This window comes from Lactuca saligna, chromosome 8, assembly GCF_052625555.1.
Source record: "Lactuca saligna cultivar CGN05327 chromosome 8, ASM5262555v1, whole genome shotgun sequence".
NCBI classification, from domain to species: Eukaryota; Viridiplantae; Streptophyta; class Magnoliopsida; order Asterales; family Asteraceae; genus Lactuca; species Lactuca saligna.
Window position 1 is genome coordinate 10,400,688 of NC_136424.1, and position 15,142 is coordinate 10,415,829.

The 15,142-nt window shown below is 32.1% G+C and overlaps 1 protein-coding gene and 1 long non-coding RNA gene across 15 annotated transcripts; both read right to left on the reverse strand.

Annotated features, from left to right (window-relative positions):
• Positions 1–462: 462 nt before the first annotated feature.
• On the reverse strand, positions 463–978 carry LOC145009391 (uncharacterized). The gene has a single exon (XM_078968099.1). It carries the CDS (start codon positions 976–978, stop codon positions 463–465), a length of 516 nt encoding a protein of 171 aa, XP_078824225.1.
• A 9,104-nt stretch (positions 979–10,082) lies between these two features.
• On the reverse strand, positions 10,083–14,711 carry LOC145008830 (uncharacterized). Of its 14 annotated transcripts, none has more exons than XR_013663673.1 (8): positions 14,360–14,711; positions 13,506–14,285; positions 13,095–13,175; positions 12,782–12,969; positions 12,623–12,693; positions 12,512–12,541; positions 11,894–11,968; positions 10,083–10,706 (listed from the first exon to the last, which is right to left on the reverse strand). It is a non-coding gene; the product is annotated as an uncharacterized LOC145008830 (long non-coding RNA). The 14 variants fall into 14 exon arrangements; XR_013663672.1 differs by having other exon boundaries at positions 11,894–12,088; XR_013663674.1 differs by adding an exon at positions 11,166–11,299 and having other exon boundaries at positions 10,083–10,389; positions 12,512–12,693.
• Positions 14,712–15,142: the final 431 nt, after the last annotated feature.

Below are 15,142 nucleotides of genomic sequence, written 5' to 3' on the forward strand. Positions count from 1 at the left end.
TTGCAGGCTGCTCGGTCACTTAGACTGACGAGTACAGAAGACTTCATTGGAATGTGAAAAACGAACTTGTGGATGATATTTTCCGCGTTTTTCAGAATAACGTTCCGAGGTAACTAAGCTTCTAGTGATCTCGGATTCATTCTGTTTATTTTGAGATTTGATACAATCCTTGGACATGTGGCCCCACTTTCCACAATTATTGCAGTTGCCTTCGAACCTCCTCCCCCGAGAACTCTAATTGTCGGTTTTTTGAGATCTCCATGGTTGTGAGGTTCCTGGCTGACTCTTCCCTTTGTCAACATTTTTGTATCCTTCTTTAGAAGGTGGCTTGAAATTCCTTCGACTTTTACTTGTGTAGAGTGCTTCTTCTTCACTCTTCAGCGTGATGCCTCCCATTTGCTTAGCCATAGCTTCTTGGCTGGCTAACAGATTCTCAAACTCTACAAGTGATGGTTGAACGGGTCATCCTTGTACTGCAGTAACAAAGCTTATATATTCCGGCCTCAGTCCATGGATAATGATCCTCTTCATTCGAGCTTCTGCAATGATGGATTGCGGATCTAGTTCAGTAATCTCCCGACATATCGACTTGACCTTGTGGAAATATTGAGCAATCGTCATGTCACATTGTGAGATTGATAATAGCTCGTTCTCCAAAAGTTGTAGTCTCGTATCATTCTTCTTTGAGAAAAGCATCACAAACGTGTCCCAAGCTTCTTTCGGGGTGTTCTCATCCCGAATATGCTCCAACATATCTTCTTCGATTGTGGTCTTCAAGGCAAACATTGCTTTGCCTGCTTTGATTTTCCATTTGCGCAAAGCACCATTAACGTCTTCCTCTAGTGGCGTAGTTTCGGTTCCACCAACGACCTCCCATAGATCTTGTCCTTGTAAGTAGGACTTCATACATGTTTCCCACATTTTGTAGTTGTTGTTGTTGAGTTTCTTGATTCCTCCGATGACTTGGAGATCACTCATCGTGTTGGCAGTACCTCGGTAATACCAAACAAGCTAGTTTCGATACTAAACTTGCAGAGTCACAAACTACTCACGATATAACGAGAATCACTCGTTCTCACTATCAAGAAACCTTACTCTGATACCAGATTGTTGAACACGACTCTTAGGTGCTGTTTGTTTTTTCTGAGGCAAAATGCCTGCAGTTTGCGGACCATATCTGTAGACCTCTGCGGTAGAAGAGGTGGACCAAACGTCTGCAGTCTGAAAAAAAAAAAAAAAAGACTGTTTGTTTTTTTAAGATCTGCGGGCTACTAAAATAAACTGAAATATAAATAAATTGATTTTCTAAAACTTAAAAGGGATTTTTTTAATATTTTTATGACTTTGTTATAGATAATTAACGAATCTAGATCAACTTTTATGTATTATTGTATACAAAATAAAAATAAAAATCATATGAATTAACGTATATATTTGATAAAAACCAACAACTTTGGTTACAAAGTTATAACTAAACATTATAATTAGTGATAAAAGAATTTGATACATAAATGGATAGAAATAAACTTCGATTTTTTCAATTAAATCCATTAAAAACGTACCATAAATATTTTCTCGAGAAATTAACGATACTGTATTAAATAATGTTTTATAAAATTTGGCAAAAAAATATAAGAATATATTATGATTTTTTTTCATATTTATATAAACAACTTCAACGACTATTATTGTAATAAATCTTTATTTATAAATTTGTCAAAAATATCATTTTTGTATTGTCGAACATTTTTTTTAAAGTTTTGTAATTTTTTTTCAAATTGTTTATCATTAATAAAGTTGGAAAAAAATATAAATTAAAAAAAAAAACTTAAAAAAAATAAACATATATATGTTTTTTTAGGCTAGAAGATGTCTGAAGATGTTAGAAGACTTTGGTCCACATCTGCGCCAAGAAGAGGGCGCGCAGACATTTTTAGGTCTGCAGTCTTCAGAAAAACAAACAGTCTGTGAAGGCTAATGTCTGCGCGTGGTCTGCGCGGCGCAGACAGAAGAGGCCACGCAGATCTGCAGACAAAAAACAAACACTACCTTAGTGTGGGAAACAACAAGACTTTTATTAAGACACTTAAGAAGATTTTACACTTTGAGAGACTACTACACTTTTCTTACTTGGAGGCTTTTCTTGGATGGTTTGGAGCAAATGAGCTCCATACCTATTTATAGGCCTCTTAGGAAGGTTCTAGATACTAGCATACACTTACTACATACTAGATAACTCTAGAACTATCTAACATACTCTACACGCTTCCATATGTTTCTAGAACATTCTATCATGTTCTGGAGAGGTCTAGGTTGCTCCAGTGTCTTCTAGAATGATCCATAACCTTCCAGGGTCTTCCATGTCGTTCTAGAGTATTCTAGACTCTTCCGGTATATTCCAGAGTCTTCCAGAGTCTTCCATAATGTTCTAGAATATTCTAGAGCATTCTAAAACAAGCTAAACTCTTCTAGATAATATTTGTTCTTATTGTGCTAGTGATGAACTTTAACATAATGATCACCAGCTCCTTAATCACATAAACCCTGAAATGTTTGGTCCTATTCCAGTAGCAACTCTACCAGCAGAACCACCAGAACCAGATAATATTTGGATGCAGGTGTACGCTAATGACTACCAGGGTAAGCTCACCCTTTCTAGTTTTTCTAATATAGCAATGTACTTTCATTTTCATCATCTATTTAATTTAATTTAAGTTCTATTTCTGTAAAATTTAATTATACTAAAAAAAGCTAAGAATATAAAATGAAATTATAAAGCTATAATATTAGACATACATGAAAGTACATTGCTACTAATTGGATGCATCCCTCGGGGAAAAAATGCAAGAAATAGCAATGTACTTTATTATATTTGTCTAATATAGCATTTTACTTTCATTTTCGTTCTTTATTTAATTTAATTTTAATTCTATTTCTATCAAACTTAATTATATTGAAAAACACTAAGAAAATGAAAGTAAATTTAGGACAAAATTACAAAAATGGTCTATGTGGTTTACCAAAAGTCACAACTTAGTCCATGCTGATTCTTTTTGATGTAAATGGTCCTTGTGGTTTGCAAAACTTGAAAAGATGACCATTTTTACTCACGTCGTCCATTTTCAACCGTTAAGGCATATCACGTGTTGGGCATGTGATGGTATTTTGGTCTTTTCACCTATAACTGGAACTAAATTCATGACATTTGATAAACCATAGGGATCCATTTCACATAACTACATTTTTTTGTAAAAATGTGTACAAACACGCTTTATAAAAATATATATACGGACACCTATTTCACATAATTACATTTTTTTAAATATGTATTCAAAATAAAAATATATATATTTTCATAAATAAGTATTTTGCATATTAAATGGTTTTTTTAGAAAAAGGTTTTATATAGAAAAAGAAGGTTTTTTATGTGAAAATTTTTTTTTATATAAATTTGATTTTATACAACAAAAAAAGTTATTTGAAGTGCATATTTTATTAAAAAAAATGTACACAAACACGTATTTTATACAAATATAGACAAACATGATTTTATAAAAAAATATATATATTAAAACACCTATTTCACATAGCTAGCTTTTTATAAATAGGTAATTAAAAAAATGTTTTTAGAAATAGGTAATTTGCATAAAAAAATGTTTTAAAAAAAAAGATTTTTATATAGGTATTTCACATACAAAAATGTTATAAAAAATGTTTTTATATAGAAACAAATTGTGTGAAAATATGTTTTTTATATATAAATATGATTTTATATAACAAAAAAACATATTTTAAACAAAATTTTGAAAAAATACGTAAAAATACCAAATTGAACGATGAATTTGTAACAATGTTTTGAAATCTAAGCCAAAAGTGTATTTTTGGACCAAATTTGTAATAAAATTTAAATTCGGGCAAAAATTGTAAATTTTGAAAGTGATATGATATGTTGACCAGGTAAAAAGGTTAAAATGAATACAATTTCTGGTTTTTATTACTTAATTGAATAAAACAAACATATAATAACTAAATTGATTTTGAGTGAAAACATAAAGATTTTTATAAAGTTTTCCCTCCTGTAAATACAGGAAAGGACATAACTAATGATCTGTTTAAATGTAACTGTCGATCCTGCCGATTAATGAGTTAGGTCAAGGGTGGAGAAATACCTTTGCCAATGACTATGCCCGGTGCACTCAATGTAACTGCCGATCCTGCCGATCCTAGTGAAGGAGTTAGCGTTGATGAATTGCCAGATTAATGAGTTAGGGGCCAGGCCGGCTCTATGTTGAGCTTTTTTAAGCAAGGGCTTAGGGCCCCCAATTCTAAGGGGCCTCATATTCTCTAAAGTCCAAAAGTTTAGTCCATTAAAAAATCTAATCCGGTAACCACAAAATAAATGAAGCGGAAGAATAAATCAATGATAGTTGCATTCATGAAACTAAAATAACATTGCATTCTTCAATTGATTTTGATTTTTGCGACATATTCATCTTTCGAGTATAGCAAATACCAAAAGACCTCAAATTTTTGGCTCGCTTTGAGCCCAAAATGGTTGAGCCGCCCATCTTAGGGGCCTACCATCTATGCATACCGTTCACAACTAAAATGATGATCGATTATGTGATCGATGGGGCAGAAACATAGTAGTTTACTCTATAAAAACTTTCATTTTTTTCCTTTGTTGGAATAAAATAAACATGTACTATGTGTGTAAGTAAAAGTGGATTTCAATCAATACTATATCAAGTGGGTTGCATCATTTTCCAAACTTTTCCATTATTAACAAAAAGTATTATAAAAATAATAACATAGTTTTTTAATAAGATAATTTAAAGATTGTAAGCCATTGATTTTTTTGAGTTACTTTTATTCTAACTATCTCATTGTTATTTTGCATAAGTTTTAAATTTTTTACAAAAATCATGTTACACACATCAATCATTTTATTTTTTGGTAAATGATCTAAAATTAATACACCTTATAGATATGTATTATTTAAATCAAAGAAACGATATTCGGTTCTCTAGCAATTGCAACTTTCATAGTTTCAACCATTTCAATTTCTTAGGCTATCTGAGTCTTGAGATACATGTAAGGGCGGAAGATAGTGGGAGCTTGGGGTAGTTCGTGCTATCCCTCAAATATTTCCATGAAATGAAACTAACTAGAAGTTTTTCATATTTACAAGTGTGTTCATGGAGAAAATCACTCAAACATTCTTACACAGCCATGAAATTTTAAAATATAACACCATCTACATCAAATATAACCATGTTGAAAAATTAAATGTCGTGAGGCTCTATGATTGAAGCAATTTGACTAAAGGCTTGACAATTACACCAGAAAATATACATGGAATAAAAATGATAAAGTATTTATGTGCTTCATTTTAGATCAAACGCTCATGGCCAAGGAATTTGTCGAGGAAAATCCAGGATATGGATATTGAAATACGAACTAATAGCAACGAGATTATGCAGTGCATGTGTAGACGTCAGTTTTGTTATGTTGTCTTTTTTCAAAAGCTTACCCACAAAAGGTTTCCAAACCTTTAACAAGTTCTGATTATTATGTTTAATAAGGGAAAATTGCAAGAAGAATAATAAATTTTTAGAAAAGTTGATTTTGAAACTGTCTTTATTTTTCAATTAAATCCCTACATTTTATTTTATTATTTAATTTTGACACTCAAAAATTAATGTCATCAAAAATGTCACATCATCATCATCATATGTGAGCACCACATTATCATATCATGTTAGTTGACATCTGAGATGTCCGGTCAAATGGCCAGCGTTAAAACAAATTGAAAATATAGTGTTAAAATTACTATTTTTTGAAAACTTGATGTCATTTTTGCATTGTACCCTAGTTATAATGTGTTCAAGTTTTTGTTGAAATATATTGTTTTATTTTTTGAAACTTGAAATAAAGTTTTTGTTGAAGTCTTTCATTCCAGGTTGCCTTTGGTAAATATTTCAAAAGAAATTTAGATGTTTGTGATTTGAAACAACCTGCACGAATAGAACAAGTAAGCATTAAGCAATTAAACAAGTTTTTACAGTTATTTCATTTATTTCTATTTTCTTGAAAACTAGAAATTAAAATTTTGGTTTATTTGATTAAGGTTATCACAAGTTTTTTATACAAGTAAATTACTGAAATCTACTTTATGGTTTGGTCAAAATTGTATGTTTGGTCCTTAACTTTTTTTTGCATTCGAATCGTTCTTATGGTTTGATTTTGTTGCGTTTTTCATCTTTAAATAGATAAAGCTAGAGACCAAATGTGCAATTTTGACCAAACCATAGGGACGAAAAATGCAACAAAATCAAACTATTGGGACGATCCGAGTGCAAAAAAGAAAGTTAGGGACCAAACGTACAATTTTGATCAAACTATAGAGACGATTTCAGTAATTTTTTCTAATTTGAAATTAATTATTAGATATTAGTTGTTATTGAAACTTGAAATTAAGATATTTTCATAATTTATATACGTTGAAATCCATTGTAAGGTAACATTGGTAATTTTTTAAAAATAAAATTAGATAAATATGTCCCCTCAAGGCTTATATATGTAATTATAGTCTCACAAAAACGTATATGAATATATGATGGTATGTGTATGGTTTAACTTAGACCATTACTTTTGTTGACATTGGAATAAAAATAAATATGTCCCTTCAAAGCTAATATGTGGGCTCACTATAAATTGCAATACAAAGAACATTTTTGGTTTAAACAAGCCGATGACGATGCCTTTGAGCTGCGACAAATATTGACCGGTCGTTGATAAGCGGCTCCAAAACAGCCAGTTAATAAGAAGGTAATATAATTGGGTTACAGGGGCAGTAACTGTAGATAGAAATTAAAAAATAGTCAAAACGACCCCCGAAAAAAAAAGGCAGAAGAAAGTCACAAGATGACACAGCATAAACAAAAGGACCATTTCTGCCAAATTAATCATCAAGTTTACTTCCGATTCCAGCGCAAAGCGCAAGTTAGCATCATGTCATTATTTCTTAGCATTGTCCAACTTTATATATATATATATATATATATATATATATATATATATATATATATATATATATATATATATATATATATATATATATATATATATATATATATATATAATACAAAAATTCCTTATTTAGGGACCAAACCGAACCCAAAAAAATCATGTTTGATATTTTTTTTAAACATTGTGTGGGTTTGGAGGGTTAAGAAATATGGATTATTTGTATTGTTTGATTGGGGAAGAAGGAAGTAATAGGTGAGAGAATAATTGTCGACATCTATTTTATTTCGATTTCATATTATTCCTGTCATGATATAATTTATTGAGATCTCTTTATTTTTCATAATTTTCAGATACCTCGATTTCTTTTGTTATGTCATTGGGCTCTTTCAACGCTTCACTAATCTTTTCAAGAAATTTTGTTTTCTTTTTTGGACCATCAATTATTTTTGCTCCCTTTCGTTTTCGAGGATTTTTATCTTTGTCAATCAGTTGGTCTTCTACGTTTCAGGCGTGCCTTAGATTCATTTGCACTTGTATTTTTTTTCCTTTTGGATATCAATTTTACAGTAGGTACATGAGACTTTGTTACTCTCTTAGGGTCAGTAAATGCATTTGGCAATTGATTTGCTAGATTTTTTAAATGAATTATATTTTTCACTTCAAGCTCACATTAACTTGAACGAGGATCTAAAATTGAAAATAATAATTCGTTCCAAGAGATTTTATTTTCCGGCTTCTTTATTTCTCCCCCTGATGTTGCAAAAACCGATTCATCAAAATGACAATCATCAAATCTAGCTGTAAATAAATCTTCAGTTGATGGTTCTAAATACTTTACTATAGATGTAGATTCATATCCAACATAAATTATCATTCTTCTTTGAGGACCCATTTTTTTGCGGTTGGGTGGAGAAATGGATACATAAATTGCACATCCAATTGTCCATAGATGGGAAATATTTGGCTCATGACCGCAAACCAGTTAAATAGGGAGAACTTATGATAACTAGTTGGTCTGATGTGTAAAAGTGATGTTGCGTGTAAAATTGCATGTTCTCATGTCGATGTAGGAAGTTTAGAATGCATTAGTAATGGTCTTGCAATTAATTGAAGGCGTTTGCTTAACGACTCAGCAAGACCATTTTACGTATGAAAATGTGCAACATGATGTTCATTACTTATCTCAATCGACATGCAATAATCATTAAAAGCTTGCGATGTAAATTCTCCAGCATTGTCAAGTCGAATTTTCTTAATTGGGTAATCGGGAAAATGTGCCCTTGGGCGGATTATTTGTGCAAGTAATCTTGCAAAAGCGAGATTACGACTAGACAACAAGCACATGTGTGACCATCTAGTTGATGCGTCAATTAAAACCATAAAATATATAAATGGTCCACACGGCGGATGAATTGGTCCACATATATCCTCTTGAATTCTTTCTAAGAAACTAGGACTTTCAATGATGGACGAGAAATTAATTTTCCTTGAGAGCATGTAGCACAAGACAACTCATTAGCTTAAAAAGTCTTCTGGTTTTTAAATGAATGACCACTTGAAGTTTCAATTATTCTACGCATCATTATTGATCCAGGATGGCCCAACTAGTCATGCCAAACTTTGAAGGTGTTAGCATACCTTTTATTTTCAATAGCATGAGATTCAATCATTCTAATATTTGTATAATACAATCTAGAGGACAATACGGGTAATTTTTCCGAAAGACTTTTCTTACTCGATATTATTTTTGACTCTTTATTATCGTCATTAATTGTTTCAACTTGATATCTGTTAGATTGAATATCCTTACTTGATAAATTTCTTGGTGATTTGGATGAAAATAATGCATCGCCAACTGTAACTATTGTCCCTTGTGGTAATACTATATTCGCTCTTCCGAGCCTTCAATCATTTTTGCACTATCCGTTATTGTATTAATATTTGGTTCTCCAATTGACAAGTAAGCAAAATATTTTTCATTATTAAAAATATTATGTGTTGTTGCACTGTCTGCAAAATATATATCTTGCTTGTTTCTTTTGTGAATATCCATATTTCTCTGAAAATGACAAAAGTGATAAGGAATTAGAGCTCTATGGTAAATTCGTGTTGATAACGTGTTATAAAATATGATCAAATAACAAGATAAATTATAAAATAAAGAAAGATATAAGAGTGTAGAGAGCTTTTATTCCAATACTAGTGATGAAATCATCAAACTTTCTAATACATATAGTTCATTATTTATACTATCAAAATAAGATGAAAAGTGAGTTATAATATGAACGCACATTATGATGGTGCATTATTACAGTCATAAAACACATTGAAATAGTGGTTAATAATACTAAATAATGATGGAGAGTTATGGAAAAAATGGAGAATCCAATGGTCATTCGTAAAATATTTAATAACATCCTACTATTTATTACAGATTGTTTAATTCTTTTTCTTTTTAGTTTACTTTTATGGGAGTTAACCCCTTTGAATTAATTTTAATGTCAGCTAAATTGTTATAATACATTATTTTATCATAATGGTCAAAGTAAAGAAATTTGAATTATTATAATTACATGAAACATTTCATTCTCTTTAATACTAATACATCTAATCTGAATTAAAGGATGTTATAGTTCTTTCTTATTTAATGACTCCATCATCATAATCCTTGTGTTTACAGTTAAATAAGGAAATCACTCTTCTGTATTATTTCTCTACCTCATTTTTATTTGTAAACATAAAGATGTTTTTAAATAATACATAAGATTACTTTTATTATTATATCTTTTTAGAAATATATTTTTTCAATTACATTACACTACACATTTTATCTAGTTTAGTTGGATAGAGATTTTAATTCATTAAAATGTTCGGATTCAAGTTTATCATTAAGATTTGCTTTTAAAATTTTAATTTAAACTAGAAGGGTTTCCTCCGCGTTGCGGGGGTTGGAAGGTGTCACTTTTGTGTGAAACTATACTACGTAGGCTGAATTGGTAGCCACAGTAAAGTATGTTGCTATTCTTCGCAACCGAAAACCACAAGCTAGATAAGGAAATGTAATGTGTTTCAAGGGATGAGTGAGCTGTTGTGTACAGATATTACATAAAGATTGTAATCCTCCTTCAAGTTTCATTTAAAAGTTGTAGAAAATACAACACAAAATTCTACCAAGTCTACAATATGGTTTTTCTAAAATCGCTGGTTCCAATACAGAATAAAGAGTCCATATTGAGAGAAAAGGGCAGTTTAGACATTTCTCATAAAGAAATTATGTCTTTCTTTTGTGGATCAACTGCGGTAAGCATTTCTGAGTGGACATCCATGCTTGCACGTGTATTTTGCATTTCTGTCAAGCTGGAAAGAAAAACAATGAATTAAGTGTAACTCTCACATGGAAATCATCGTGAGTAATATCTTCTCTTTTCAATGAAGTTCAGGCTGCAGCTAAAGAAAACTATTTACATCGATTAATTTTAAAAATAAATGTTTTTAAAATATCAGGGAAATCTAACCTTCTTTAATGCATTGGCACTCTTAATCCCCTCTTCTATTAAAAGAACTTCATTTTACAGATTTGTTTGACTCGGACGTTTCGTGCAAAACAAAATACAATTGCAAATAATAACAAATTCTTTGAATAGAACCAAAGCTAAAGGCTCAAATTCTAATACCTGAAAGAGATTATGAGCCCAAACCAATCAAAAGAGCGCACAAAAACAGAAAGACAAATACTTTCAGCCACACATTTTGCTAGACAGAAAAGCTAAACACCTAAACCTTATAATGGACCGTCATTAACCATTATCCAACAAAGAAACAGACCAAAATTCGAAAGAAACACTAACAAAAATCAAACTTTTTGTCCGTGTACTATGAATATTGATCCATTTGAGGTCAAACCATGTTGTTAACAACCGTAAAACAGAACAATGTCTAGCATCAATACCTTGTTTCTATCTCTTAGACTGACCGTTATGATCAGGTAAATCTTAGTTTTCTCCATAAGGAAAGTTTAGTCGGATGACTATTAAAAATGTAAAAGAAATCTTTAAAAAGAAGATGAGATTAGGTGACACACTAAAAATGAATAAGTTTAAATAAAATTTAGGCAAAATTAGGTCTCGACCAACCATTTTATTACACACACAAAAAAAATTGAATCGTGTGCAGTCTTCCATTCAACATATAGAAAGAGCAGAATTTAGCAATTGCAAAGATGACCATAGTCCACAGTGGTTGATAAAGAACCATTTTTCCCTGTTACCTAGTTTGGAAAAAAAAAAAACAATTATATAAATTTAGCCACCGAACTGTTTCTTTTTACGATTTTCATCATAATAGTAACGTGGCTAAATTGTTAAAAATTAATAGTTTAATGACCAAAACAATAAAAGAAATATTAATAAAAAAAGTATAATGATGAAAATAAGTTGTTTTTTTTTTTGTATTTACTATAATATCAAAACTGACCAATTTAAGAAGCCATCATAATAGTTAGGTGGCGGAGATTACATCCATAATTGTTATCCACATAAGGGAAGAAACATAGTAAAAAAAAGTTATGCTTATGTCTATTTAAGAAGCCATAAAATCAATAATAATTTAATGAAAATCAAAAGGCTTAGTGAATTCAAACTGCTTGAGAGCTTCCAAAGCCATTTGAATTTGCTCAAAGATGAAAGTAAAATCAAATTGGAAATGGAAATAAAATAACGACGTAATACAAAATAAAACCATAGTAAGGACTAAACACAAGAATTAACAATCTACTTTAAGTTATTTTTATATTAGAGCAAATAACTTTAAAATTAGTTCATCATGTAAAGAGTTATAAGAAGAATGAGATACATGTAATAACCTTGTGACAGCAAGTTCATCTATTGATACATATATGATGACAAATAGCAGCAACTGATATGTTGTATTTGAAAACCTGCAGGGCGGAATCGCAAAAGGCTATAAAACTACTACAAAATTCAATGAAAATTAAAATGAGTCTCAGAAATACTGTCTGATAATCGCAAAAAGCAACTGATATGTTGTATTTGAAAACCTAATACAAATGTCTTCTTTTTTCTGGGTACACCCACTTCTACTACCGCACTTCCTTTCCATGTAAAAACACCAACCATACATTTCCAATAGTGAAAGATTTTCACTGACCCATGTCAATTTATGTTCAATCTGAAAATCAGTATCAATGTTACAAAGCTTTTATAAGCTAATCTTTGTTTCCGACCCAATCCACCACCCTATCATGACCAATTGCATCAAATTTGTCCCACCTCCAAACGGCATACCCACAAAGACAAAAAAAATATATTAAAATGTATTGTTTAAAGAGGTTGTATGAGTCCCATCCCTTTTAGTTTTTTTTTCCTTGATAGCGTTCATGACACCTACAGCTTCCTGTTTGTCATCTTCAAAGAGTATGTAACATACAAAAATTACATCACTATGTTCTATTGAAACTTACATTTTAGAATAGGCCACTTAAGCAGAAAAACTGTTGTCACAGAAATATTTCGGTATTAAATCAAGTAAAAATGTGATAATAACTTAACCCTAGTATAATTTAATATATTACCTCATTAGCCTTTTCAAAAATATTAATGCCCTTGGAATTTGTGCAAACATGTGCAGTCACCAGCCAAAAACCTGAGTAAATTAAATATTAATAATAGTAACATTTTATGTAAAATGTAAAGTTCCAGCAATAAATTAGATGCACAAGAAGTTTAAGTACATGGGAGGAATTCGACCCAACAATGATTAACCCAAGATTTGCTCATTGACCAACAAAAGTTGCAATCTTAATACTTCTCCAACAGCACCAAATGCTCCAGAGCAACCATCTATAACACTTGCATCACATTCAACATCACCATCTACTGTCAAATTCGAACCTCTTCCAGCAGTTGTGCATGGATCATTCTAGAGTTGATCATTTAAGAAATTAGTTTTACACAATTCTTTTAATCATTCAAGAAATTAGTTTTACACAATTCTTTTAATCATACTATGAGCAAAAGCAGAGTTGGAAAAGAAGAGGCTTTTACCATATGTATACCCAGCAAAAGTAGTCATACCTCCAAGCTCTCAATAGCTGCTGATACAACATCTACACATGCACCGAAGCCCTATAACCAAGCAAATGAGCATGAAAAAGTATACAAAATCAACCAATGAATCATCAATCTTTAAAATAGAAATCTGCAGCTGTTTCAACCATTCTAATTAACCTTTAAATCATCAAGCCAAATTCTCTTTTCCAGAAACAAATGGATTCAAATTCGTAGTAATTTAACACATATTATTCTCCTATGCATAAAGTTTGATCAAGTGAAAAAAAATCATTTTTGGGAATTTTAAAACCATATGAACTTTAAAGTCGAAAGGTATGTATAGATTCAAAACTCTGAAGCTCATATTCATGAACGATGGAATATAGAGTGAAAAAACAGGCGTACCTGAACCAATTAAATATTGTCTGTGAGCTCCATCCATCGCTACCTAACCGCAAAAAATATGAAGCATTAGCCAATAAATCACAAGTAATCATAAGGTGGAGAAAGTGATTTGTTTCAGTCGACTTTAGGCCTCAAACGAAGAACAAAATAGAAGATTTTAGGGGTTTTTTGTGGAGCCTCGATTTCTATAGCGAGTAGACGACGATGGCGGAGGTGGTAGGAGAGGTCGTCGTCGACGACTACCACTGAAAGAGGGAGAAGGACTCCTATCACTTTTACCCAGAGCCGTCTCGTTGTCAGCGACAGTGAAGGAAGCAATTACGATGCTATGATGGTCGGCATAAGAAGATACGGCTGATGATGGTAGCATAAGAGAGAAGACGAAGAGTGGAGGCGTGGGGGTCAGGTGTTTGATGATCACTTGAGAGAAGATCGAGACGTGAGATGTCGGTGGAGGCGCCAATAACCCAAATCCAGAACATCGATGCTTTTGAGGAACATCGACATGCTGAAGAAGTTGGAGGTGACTCATCCTACCAAAGCTTGGTGGAGTTTCGATCATGGAGGCGGTGGTAGATTCTGATGGTGGCGGAAGAGAGACGATCCAATCGCTAGACGATAGTGTGGGGGTGGGGCGATCGTCAGCTTCGTCTCCACCGGTGCACTTGAGAGAAGAGCGAGCGAGCGAGAGAGAGAGAGAGAGAGAGAGAGAGAGAGAGAGAGAGAGAGCTGATACTGTTGTTGGGAATCTCCACCACCGGCACAGTTCCTTCATCATTCCTGGCAAGTAGGTCAAATCCATGAAGTCAAAAAAAGATCACATACGAAGCAAAGCAGAAAGACGAAATGACTACCAAGAATCAACGGTGGAGTTAACCGATGACAATCAACCACTTCTGCAATTTCGGTGGAGAAGATAGAGTACGATGCATCTTGAATCTTTGTAATCGACTTCCAAAATTAGGGATAAAAGCAGCAGCCACCGACGGTGAGGACGGAGGAGGTGTGTTGCAGACGAAATCATCAGGGTACAGTGAAGAAGAATCGAGAATAAACAGTGAAAGCGGTGGAGTTGGAAACCTGATTGGTCGACAAAACGGTGAGGCAAAACCGAAGAGAAGCGGCTGAGGTAAAGTGAGGAAGCAACCGGAAGTGTTATCTACTCTCGATGAAATCAATGTCGCGTGTGTATACAGAAATCAAAAGCCGATTGGGCAACAAAACGGTGAAGCAAAATAAAAAGGATAATGACTTGAAAGGGTAACGAACTTTTGACTTTTGTCACATTTAGTCACTAAATTTTTTTTCGTTATCTATTTGTCATTGAATTATTGAAACTGTTCATATTTTACCCTTATGACCGGCAGAGTAAAATGTGAACAGTTTCAATAGTTTAGTGGCAAATAGATAACGAAAAAAAGTTTAGTGACTAAATGTGAACAAAATCGAAAGTTTGTTTCCCTCTAAAAAGTTCAATGACTAAATGTGAACAAACTTCCTATTGTATTATGTTTTAGCAAAATTATTTATTTCCGTTTAATTGTAGCAACATTTGTTGATGAAGAAATTTATGAAATAAAAAAAACAAAATGCAACATCCGGATTTCCAGGTATCATAATTTAAGTATTTTTCTTTT